This window comes from Brassica napus, chromosome C1 (assembly GCF_020379485.1).
Source record: "Brassica napus cultivar Da-Ae chromosome C1, Da-Ae, whole genome shotgun sequence".
Taxonomy (NCBI): domain Eukaryota; kingdom Viridiplantae; phylum Streptophyta; class Magnoliopsida; order Brassicales; family Brassicaceae; genus Brassica; species Brassica napus.
In genome coordinates, this window is record NC_063444.1 from 7,166,614 (window position 1) to 7,177,117 (window position 10,504).

Genomic DNA, 10,504 nt, shown 5'->3' on the forward strand with positions numbered 1-10,504 from the left:
CCCAATAAAAATATGTTTTGGATTTACTACGACCCATTTAATATTACTCGAGCAAAAAAACATGTTGTATTTATAGTAATCATTCTTTCTGATTAGTTTCAAAAAGTTTTGATATAGAACATCTACACTTTGTAGATATAAAGATCTTAAAATATATTTAATGGGGAAATAGATATTGAGATTTCTGTATAAATTATTTCTTAAATCTTGCCAGTTCCATAAAATCTTGTTAACCATGATTTATATTATATTATTTATTTTAAAAATATTAGCAAGGAAACAAATAGCAAGAAAATAAGGAATATGTTAGGTGATTTAATATTTTTAAATGTCTAAAATACTCTGAATGAATGACATGATTTTTTTATTTGCGAGTTTTCATATAAATGTGTCAAAACTTTATAATTTCATGTTTCAAAATATGAGAAAGCATTTGGAGTTCAATGTTTTAGAGAATTATTCACATTTTTCACATAGTGATAATATTCTCCTATTTGAGTTCAATAACTTGGCTGAAAAAAGGAAACAGAGGCCACTCACTGGATTTTGACTACTCGGTACAATAAATAGTTAAAGATGCAAATGGTAGATTTAACATAACTAAACACTATTATTCAGATTAATTGCCAAATAATAATAATAAAATTTTATCTAAGCTCAATAAAAAAATAGGAATTGGGGATCCATTTGGTTTTTACTAAAAAAAAACATGATATAGTTGTAGTAATCATTTTTGTTGATGAGTTTCACAAAGTTTCGATGTGTGACATTTATACTTTGTATATATATATATATATATATATATATATATATATATATATATTAATAATTTGTTTTTCGAAAGTTATAAAAATTGGGTTTATAATCTTAAAATTTTACTAAAGAAATTTGTTTTCCATAAAAATATGTAAATTACTATTAAAGTGGACTATCCTCTTTAAATAAAGCAAAAAGAAAAATAAACTCAAGAAAGATCAAAGAGTTTTGCGTTGTTAAACATTTGGCCGTATCTTGTAAATATTATAACTAGAAGGTGAATTATGAAAATATCTAAAAGAGGTAAATGGCTGAGATCTGGAAAATTGACCCGAGGGGAGTTTGCATTTTGAATTTTATTTGTTCCGAGTATCTACTCTACCATGTCAGACGAGGAAGAAGACGATTTCGGTGATGAGAATCACTTTGGGGAAGAGCTTGAGGAAATAGAAGAAGAAGAAGATACAAAAGTTCAATGTATTTGCCAACAGCGCTTTTATTTTATTTTGAACGGAACCAACGGCTTATTTAATGTACTAGTTTTTTTTATAAATCTTTTTTACTGATTGTGCTGGTTGTCTGTTCACTGAGATAGCTATGATGCTACGGACTTAATTAGATGTAGCAAGACCGGCGAAAAAGGCCATGATGCTGATGATGACAAAGTCACCCTGACTGCTCACAGGTACAAATCCTTTCTTTTCACAGGCATCTAGTACTCCGTTTTTTATACCTAAACTCAATTTCTTATTGACCTAACATTGTTAAAAGCAAACAATTGATCGATCAATAAAGTAGTGTATGATTGTATTTTGTATCTTTGATGTCTTTTGGAAATAAGAAAAAATCTCTGTTTGGGATGATGCTAAAGAAACATGAATGTGTCTGACTTCTTACACTCTCTCGTGTGTTATGGTAGCCGGAAACGATTTGAAATCCCTAAATGTAAAAAGACTGCAAAGCGTACCTGAGAGAATTCTTGAGCATTGGAGGTACTAACTTCTCTCTAGTCCTTTTGGAAACGGTAAATATTGCTCTTCATATTCTCATCATCCTGTTTGATTCCCAGGATAAGAGATGGGAGGGGAGAATCACTTTATCCAAGATCATCTTTTGCTATTAAACTGTAAAGGTAACATTCTTTTTCTCAGTTAGTGTTGAATTCCTCCGTGGAGTTTGACCAGTCCTAGAAATTAGTGCAGGTGATGTTTTTGCAAAGGAGACATTGTTTTGTTTACACAAGTAATAACTCATGCTTCCTGGTTTCCTTTTCTCACTTTTTGATTCAGTAGCCTCATTATATTGATGTGAAGTTGGGGGTTGAACAGGTATGAAAAGATGAAAGCGAGTGAGGATATTATGGGGAGAAGAACTGTCGCTGGCAAGGTTGTTAAAGAAAGCTACGGTACTGCTAAACACCAACACACTTTCACTGTAAGTATCATGTCTATTTTTTTTTTTTTATGCAGCTGCCCCTGCTTTATTCTGGTTTTCAGTCCGATAAACTGACCTTCTCATTTGTGTATTTGCGGAAGATTGAAGTCTTTTGGTGCGAGGGGATGCAGAAATTGCCTCCGTTGTACCCTTTTACTAGTGAAAGGACGGAATCTCTATGGGTTACTGACCTTGAGGCAGGTGAATTGAATGAGTGTCCTCAAAATGTTTTTTTTTTTTTTCAAGTTTACTTGTGCTTACGAGTTTGTTGCCCCGTTCCCTGTTCTAATTTCCAGCGATGGGCTAATGAAGAAGACAGGGTAAAGATGGTAAGCGTTGTTCTAATTCGTCTTCTGCTCAACGCCCGGGGCAAGCATGTGGGTTATGGTTTTGTTGAATTTGCTTCTTCTAACCAAGCAAAGATGGTAAGCGTTGTTTTTAAATAGTCCTGATGAGGAAAAAAAAAGTATTTAGCTATGCACAGCTTTGTTTTTTTAATCTGAAAGTAGGATTTCTGATTAAAATCTTTTGTTACCGTAGGCGCTAGAAAGGAAGAACCGTCAATCTTTGCATTGTAGCAAGATTATTCTAGATGAAGCTCCCGATTTTGTTGAGGTACCTACTTCTTCTTCTTCTTCTTCTTCTTATCTTCAATATATATATCATGTCATTGCTTAGAACTAATAGAAAAGTTAACGTTCCAATCACATTCAGGAAGCTGCCGTACCAATAAAGACTCTGTTTATTGCCTCTTTCCCTCGCTATTCAACTGAAATATCAGATATGTAAGTAGAACCTTTTAAATTCATTTTCCTTCCACTTTTTTTGTTTTTCATTTCCTAATAATTTTATCCTCCATTTTTGACAGCATCGACTTCTTCAAAGATGTTGGACAAGTTGTTCGTGTTCGACTTGAAATCAACGACAGAGGCAGGTTTGTTGGCTGTGGCTTTGTTGACTTTGCTTCTGCCAACCAGGCAAATAAGGTGAGAGAGTATATGTTTATATTAAATTGAAAAAGATATTCAAGTTTATACCATTTGCTGATTTAATCTTCTCCACTTGTAGGCCCTGCAAAATAAGAACGGTGAATATTTGCACGATCGCAAGATTTTTCTTGCTGATGGCAGTGGAGCTACTTTCATTCCACCCAAGTAAATAAGTTGATTTTTTTTTGTTTCTATTTCTTAGAAGTTTTTGATGCTATTACTACAAGTGTTTTAACTCTACTATTTTTTCTTTTCTTTTGTTAATTAGGTTTTGTATAGACCACAAGGTTTGGTAAGTTTAGAATCTTGAGTTTTGTTTCACATTGACTGAATTCTTTGGGAGTGATATCTCAAGGTAGAGTGTTCTTGATACTGTTGCAGGTACGAAGAAGAAGACTACCTTCAAGAAGAAAGCCTTCGGTTAGACTCTATCCAAGATGTGGCGGCGATGGAAGAAGGACCTGACGAAACTCCCCATTCTGCTAATAAGGTACTTATTCTCTGAATCTACTTGGCTTTGCTGTTATTGCAAAGCTATAAATCCCTTTTCTCAACATAGTCGTGCTGCTTGGTAAATTTCAGGAAGTACTCCTTATTGCCAATCTTTCTCCCCAAACAACTAAAACAGAACAGATGTAAGTAGCACAGCTTTTGATATCCTTACATATCCTTCTTCTCGGAGCAAGTTCCAAGTTATTCATGACTGATGATATTTCCATCCTCAGCATCCGTTTCTTCAAAGTTGTTGGGAGTGTTGTTTCTGTTCGCCTTATTGTAGATCACGAGTGTAAGCATGTGGGCTATGGCTTTGTTGAATTTGATTCTTCTTACGAAGCAGAGAAGGTAAGACTAGTAGTATTAATGATGTTAAGTATTTTGTAAGTAGTCAATTTGAAATTAACACTCATGATTAAATCTTTTTTATACTGTAGGCTCTGAAAGAGTTGAATGGTGAATATTTGCATGATCACAAGATTCTGTTGATGAGAGGACTTGATGATGAAACTCCCCATTCCGTTGAGTTACTCCCTCTTCTTATTGTCAATTCCAAAGTTGTCCAGCGGCTTAGAATGAAGAAACACTTGTTGTTTAATCACACAACTGTTGCCACAAAGTAGAAATATGACTTATTCTGTGTTGTGCAATTGAAGTCCTTTTCTCCTTAAGAGTTTTGATGACACGCTAATTGGCTGTTATTTTCAGGAAGCTGCCACTGTAAGAAATAAGACGCTCTTTGTTTCCGGTCTCTCTCGCCAAACCAAAATATCAGAAATGTGAGTAGGAACCTTAAATTACCACTTCTGTTCTCGTGGGGGAGTTTTTGTTCGTGACTTATATTATGTTCTCCATTTTTTTACAGCGTCAATTTCTTTAAAGATGTTGGAGAAGTTGTTCATGTTCGACTTATTGTAGACCGCTGGGGTAACCTTCAAGGGAAAGGCTTTGTTGAGTTTGCTTCTGCTAACGAGGCAATGAAGGTGAGATGAAAAGAGTGTATTTAATTAGTAGAGTTATATGAAAGTAACAATTGCTGATTAGATCTCTTAATTTACTATAAGGCGCTGGAAAAGAAAAACGGTGAATATTTGAACGGTAGCGATGTTTTCCTTGCTGTTTTTGAGACACCTCCATACCACCGACGACCCAAGTAAGTTTACTGTCTTATTGCTCGGGTTTTGATGCATTACATCAAGATTAACGCTGTTATTTATTATTCTCTTTTTTTTTTGTTAATTAGGTATTTCATAGATCACAAGGTTTGGTAAGTGAGATTTAACTCTATGTGCATCCTTGAGTTTTGTTAGCAAAGATAACATAGTGTGAAGGCTTTTTTTTTTTTTTATGGTATCTACATGAAAAGATGACAAGATCACTCTTGATATTCCAGGTACCAAGACTACCTTCAACGAGAAAGCCTTGAGATAAAAGAAGATGTGGCGGCAGTGGAAAAAGGACTTGATGAAACCCCCCATTTTACTGAGGTACCTCTTCTTGTTATCTTCAAAAATATATGTCAGGCCTAGAGTTTAATTACACTTTTTTTGTTCTCTTTATTGTCTTGTTTTAACACACTTGGCTCGTTTAAAATTCAGGAAATTGTAAGAAAAAAGACGGTCTTTGTTGACGGACTCTCTTACAACACAAGAATATCAGATATGTAAGTAGCAGCTTTTAATTCCTCTTTCGTTCTTGGAGCACGCCTTTCATGACTCATGTGTATTATCCTCCTTTTTTTTTACAGCATCAACTTCTTCAAAGATGTTCGAGAAGAAATTATTCGTGTTCGATTTATTGTAGACGGCAGGGGTGACCATGTGGGCTGTTGCTTTGTTGAGATGGCTACTGCTAACGCAGCGAAGAAGGTAATGATAGTCATTTATAATAATATGATGAAATGTATTCAAGTAGTTTAATACTTATGATGATGAATAAGTAAGGATTCTTGCTGATTAAATCCGCTAAATATTGTAGGCGGTGCAGGAGAATTATAACACTAGCAAGTTTTTTGTTTACGCTGCTGAGATAGCTGCTCCATGTCCTTTCCAACCCAAGTAAATGAATTTTTTTCTTTTTTTCTTTTTAAAGCTAAATTATTGATGTAGTTGTGACCCTTGGGCCATAACAAAATATAGTAACGCTATCACTATTCTTTTTGTTAATTAGGTACAAGCTTGCAGACCTTGCCGAGAAACTTTGGTAAGTGATCTTTTTAACTATTTCACTTTTTGTGTTCACATTGGTTGAATTTTTTTTTTTTGTGTGGTATTATGTGTTTTTTTATAATCAAGGTACGAAGATAGCCTTCGCCAAAAAAGCCTTTGTGGTCAGAAGCTCAAACCCATTCTGAATGAAAACAAGGTGATGGAATATGATAAGAAGATTATTCTAGATGAAGCTCCCGATTTTGTTTTTACCTACTTCTTCTTCGTATTATCTTCAATATATATCATGTCATTGCTTAGAACTAATAGAAATGTTAACGTTCCAATCACATTCAGGAAGCTGCCGTACCAATAAGGACTCTGTTTATTGCCTCTTTATCTCGCCATTCAACTCAAATATCAGATATGTAAGTAGAACCTTTTAAATTCTATTTCCTGCCACTTTTTTGTTTTTCATTTCCTAATAATTTTATCCTCCATTTTTGACAGCATCGACTTCTTCAAAGATGTTGGACAAGTTGTTCGTGTTCGACTTGAAATCAACGACAGAGGCAAGTTTGTTGGCTGTGGCTTTGTTGACTTTGCTTCTGCCAACCAGGCAAATAAGGTGAGAGAGTATATGTTTATATTAAATTGAAAAAGATATTCAAGTTTATACCATTTGCTGATTTAATCTTCTCCACTTGTAGGCCCTGCAAAATAAGAACGGTGAATATTTGCACGATCGCAAGATTTTTCTTGCTGATGGCAGTGGAGCTACTTTCATTCCACCCAAGTAAATAAGTTGATTTTTTTTTGTTTCTATTTCTTAGAAGTTTTTGATGCTATTACTACAAGTGTTTTAACTCTACTATTTTTTCTTTTCTTTTGTTAATTAGGTTTTGTATAGACCACAAGGTTTGGTAAGTTTAGAATCTTGAGTTTTGTTTCACATTGACTGAATTCTTTGGGAGTGATATCTCAAGGTAGAGTGTTCTTGATACTGTTGCAGGTACGAAGAAGAAGACTACCTTCAAGAAGAAAGCCTTCGGTTAGACTCTATCCAAGATGTGGCGGCGATGGAAGAAGGACCTGACGAAACTCCCCATTCTGCTAATAAGGTACTTATTCTCTGAATCTACTTGGCTTTGCTGTTATTGCAAAGCTATAAATCCCTTTTCTCAACATAGTCGTGCTGCTTGGTAAATTTCAGGAAGTACTCCTTATTGCCAATCTTTCTCCCCAAACAACTAAAACAGAACAGATGTAAGTAGCACAGCTTTTGATATCCTTACATATCCTTCTTCTCGGATCAAGTTCCAAGTTATTCATGACTGATGATATTTCCATCCTCAGCATCCGTTTCTTCGAAGTTGTTGGGAGTGTTGTTTCTGTTCGCCTTATTGTAGACCACGAGTGTAAGCATGTGGGCTATGGCTTTGTTGAATTTGATTCTTCTTACGAAGCAGAGAAGGTAAGACTAGTAGTATTAATGATGTTAAGTATTTTGTAAGTAGTCAATTTGAAATTAACACTCATGATTAAATCTTTTTTATACTGTAGGCTCTGAAAGAGTTGAATGGTGAATATTTGCATGATCACAAGATTCTGTTGATGAGAGGACTTGATGATGAAACTCCCCATTCCGTTGAGGTACCCCATCTTCTTATTGTCAATTCCAAAGTTGTCCAGCGGCTTAGAATGAAGAAACACTTGTTGTTTAATCACACAACTGTTGCCAGAAAGTTGAAATATGACTTATTCTGTGTTGTGCAATTGAAGTCCTTTTCTCCTTAAGAGTTTTGATGACACGCTAATTGGCTGTTATTTTCAGGAAGCTGCCACTGTAAGAAATAAGACACTCTTTGTTTCCGGTCTCTCTCGCCAAACCAAAATATCAGAAATGTGAGTAGGAACCTCAAATTACCACTTCTGTTCTCGTGGGGGAGTTTTTGTTCGTGACTTATATTTTGTTCTCCATTTTTTTACAGCGTCAATTTCTTTAAAGATGTTGGAGAAGTTGTTCATGTTCGACTTATTGTACGCCGCTGGGGTAACCTTCACGGGAAAGGCTTTGTTGAGTTTGCTTCTGCTAACGAGGCAATGAAGGTGAGATGAAAAGAGTGTATTTAATTAGTAGAGTTATATGAAAGTAACAATTGCTGATTAGATCTCTTAATTTACTATAAGGCGCTGGAAAAGAAAAACGGTGAATATTTGAACGGTAGCGATGTTTTCCTTGCTTATTTTGAGACACCTCCATACCACCGAAGACCCAAGTAAGTTTACTGTCTTATTGCTCGGGTTTTGATGCATTTCATCAAGATTAACGCTGTTATTTATTATTATTATTATTTTTTTTTGTTAATTAGGTATTTCATAGATCACAAGGTTTGGTAAGTGAGATTTAACTCTATGTGCATCCTTGAGTTTTGTTAGCAAGAGAACATAGGGTGAAGGCTTTTTGATTGTTTGTTATGGTATCTACATGACAAGATCACTCTTGATATTCCAGGTACCAAGACTACCTTCAACGAGAAAGCCTTGAGATAAAAGAAGATGTGGCGGCAGTGGAAAAAGGACTTGATGAAACCCCCCATTTTACTGAGGTACCTCTTCTTGTTATCTTCAAAAATATATGTCAGGCCTAGAGTTTAATTACACTTTTTTTGTTCTCTTTATTGTCTTGTTTTAACACACTTGTGGCTCGTTTAAAATTCAGGAAATTGTAAGAAAAAAGACGGTCTTTGTTGACGGACTCTCTTACAACACAAGAATATCAGATATGTAAGTAGCAGCTTTTAATTCCTCTTTCGTTCTTGGAGCACGCCTTTCATGACTCATGTGTATTATCCTCCTTTTGTTTTTACAGCATCAACTTCTTCAAAGATGTTGGAGAAGAAATTATTCGTGTTCGACTTATTGTAGACGGCAGGGGTGACCATGTGGGCTGTTGCTTTGTTGAGATGGCTACTGCTAACGCAGCGAAGAAGGTACTGATAGTCATTTATAGTAATATGATGAAATGTATTCAAGTAGTTTAATACTAATGATGATGAATAAGTAAGGATTTTTGCTGATTAAATCCGCTAAATATTGTAGGTCGTGCAGGAGAATTATAAAACTAACAAGTTTTTTGTTTACGCTGCTGAGATAGCTGCTCCATATCCTTTCCAACCCAAGTAAATGAATTTTATTTTTTTTTGCTTTTTAAAGCTAAATTATTGATGTAGTTGTGACCCTTGTGCCATAACAAAATATAGTAACGCTATTACTATTCTTTTTGTTAATTAGGTACAAGCTTGCAGACCTTGCCGAGAAACTTTGGTAAGTGATCTTTTTAACTATTTCACTTTTTGTGTTCACATTGGTTGAATTTTTTTTTTTTTTTTTGGTATCATGTGTTTTTTATAATCAAGGTATGAAGATAGCCTTTGCGAAAAAAGCCTTTTTGGTCAGAAGCCCAAACCCATTCTGAGTATAAAAAAGGTGATGGAATATCGTTATTGTAAGAAGACTACCTTCTCTGACGAGGAGTGAAAGAAGATGAAGATGCTCTTCTCGGATTTATAACTTATTTTATATGTAATGCAAAGATTTCTTTCATCCCTAAATACTCTGCTTTAGTTCGCCACTGCAATTGTTTGGTTTCTTTTCTTAGTCGCTTGCAAATATTGAAGACCTAATATGTATTTATTTGGCCTTAAAAACAAAGCGTGATACCAAATTTTCAGTTCCCATTTAAAAATGACTGTTTTGGTGCAGCCTTGTTTTTTTATTGGTCTTCTTTTTGTTTCTCACTATGCGTAACCCATTACATTGTTTTGTGTTCATCTTCAACTTAATCCCGTCAAAGTGGTTTTGCCTGGAATTACATATTTGGTCATGTCAGGTTAATTGTTTTAGATCCTGCGACTGCGAGTCCATCACTGAAGAAGCTGTTAGATCCTGCGACTACTATTTGATCAGCTTCTATCTATCTCTTTGTAATTTTGGACTGCTAACATGAGATTTTTGTTAAACCTTTATATACATCCTACATTTCTCTTTTCCTTTTAAGTAAGTTGTTTAAAGACTTAACATGAGCGTAGACAGCAATTGGACCACCTAGCCTCAGACTTATCTTTCAAATCCAATTCAACTCAAAAAGTCTCTGTGAGCTTGCCTTTTCATCGGAGAAAAGCACCACCTTGTCCTTGATTCTGAGGTCTTTCCTCCAGTTTACAGACACGGTTCACAGGGCAGACGACAATGATATCAAATAATTATTGTGAAACTTTTTGGACCAAAGTAATAAATGTGACATAGTGGTGAACCGCCGGTTCCACAACTGCAACTATTTTATACTAATCATTAAACTATAAATGAACATTACTTTGCAACTATTTTATATACACTCTCATCATCTTTCTGCTCTCTCAAAGTCTCCCTCTAGATATATTTGTATCTTTGTAGTCTGTGTTGTCCTATATTCGTTTTCCAGAGGAGAGAAAAGCACCAGAACTAGCCAACAATGGTGGTCGTTAGCACATTGTTCTGTCTGATGTTTTACGTTAAACGAGTTTCTAAATCCGATGTGAACTCAGATTCTGTTACTCGGACAAAGATCTTTACGTTGTTATTTTGTCGTGTGTATTATGACGATGAGTTAAGAAAGTTAACTAGACATATATATAGTAGCAA

At 35.0% G+C, this 10,504-nt stretch overlaps 1 protein-coding gene across 5 annotated transcripts; it reads left to right on the forward strand.

Annotated features, from left to right (window-relative positions):
* The first annotated feature begins 1,058 nt into the window (after positions 1–1,058).
* LOC111215162 lies at positions 1,059–9,585 on the forward strand. Of its 5 annotated transcripts, none has more exons than XM_048745465.1 (45): positions 1,059–1,233; positions 1,352–1,441; positions 1,676–1,748; positions 1,826–1,888; positions 1,959–1,998; positions 2,085–2,190; positions 2,299–2,391; positions 2,487–2,615; positions 2,731–2,805; positions 2,905–2,975; positions 3,059–3,176; positions 3,259–3,344; positions 3,448–3,471; positions 3,561–3,669; positions 3,762–3,814; positions 3,905–4,022; positions 4,112–4,201; positions 4,383–4,453; positions 4,540–4,657; positions 4,739–4,827; positions 4,918–4,941; positions 5,068–5,161; positions 5,273–5,337; positions 5,422–5,542; positions 5,652–5,731; positions 5,844–5,876; positions 5,969–6,038; positions 6,179–6,249; positions 6,332–6,449; positions 6,532–6,617; positions 6,721–6,744; positions 6,834–6,942; positions 7,035–7,087; positions 7,178–7,295; positions 7,385–7,474; positions 7,656–7,726; positions 7,813–7,930; positions 8,012–8,100; positions 8,194–8,217; positions 8,337–8,430; positions 8,544–8,608; positions 8,694–8,814; positions 8,924–9,003; positions 9,116–9,148; positions 9,241–9,585. In XM_048745465.1, the coding sequence occupies exons 4-45, from the start codon at positions 1,834–1,836 to the stop codon at positions 9,359–9,361; spliced, it is 3,417 nt and encodes a 1,138-aa protein (XP_048601422.1). In that variant the 5' UTR covers positions 1,059–1,233; positions 1,352–1,441; positions 1,676–1,748; positions 1,826–1,833; the 3' UTR covers positions 9,362–9,585. The 5 variants fall into 5 exon arrangements, with proteins under 5 accessions (XP_048601422.1, XP_048601423.1, XP_048601424.1 ...); XM_048745466.1 differs by having other exon boundaries at positions 4,112–4,195; XM_048745467.1 differs by lacking the exon at positions 8,194–8,217.
* Positions 9,586–10,504: the final 919 nt, after the last annotated feature.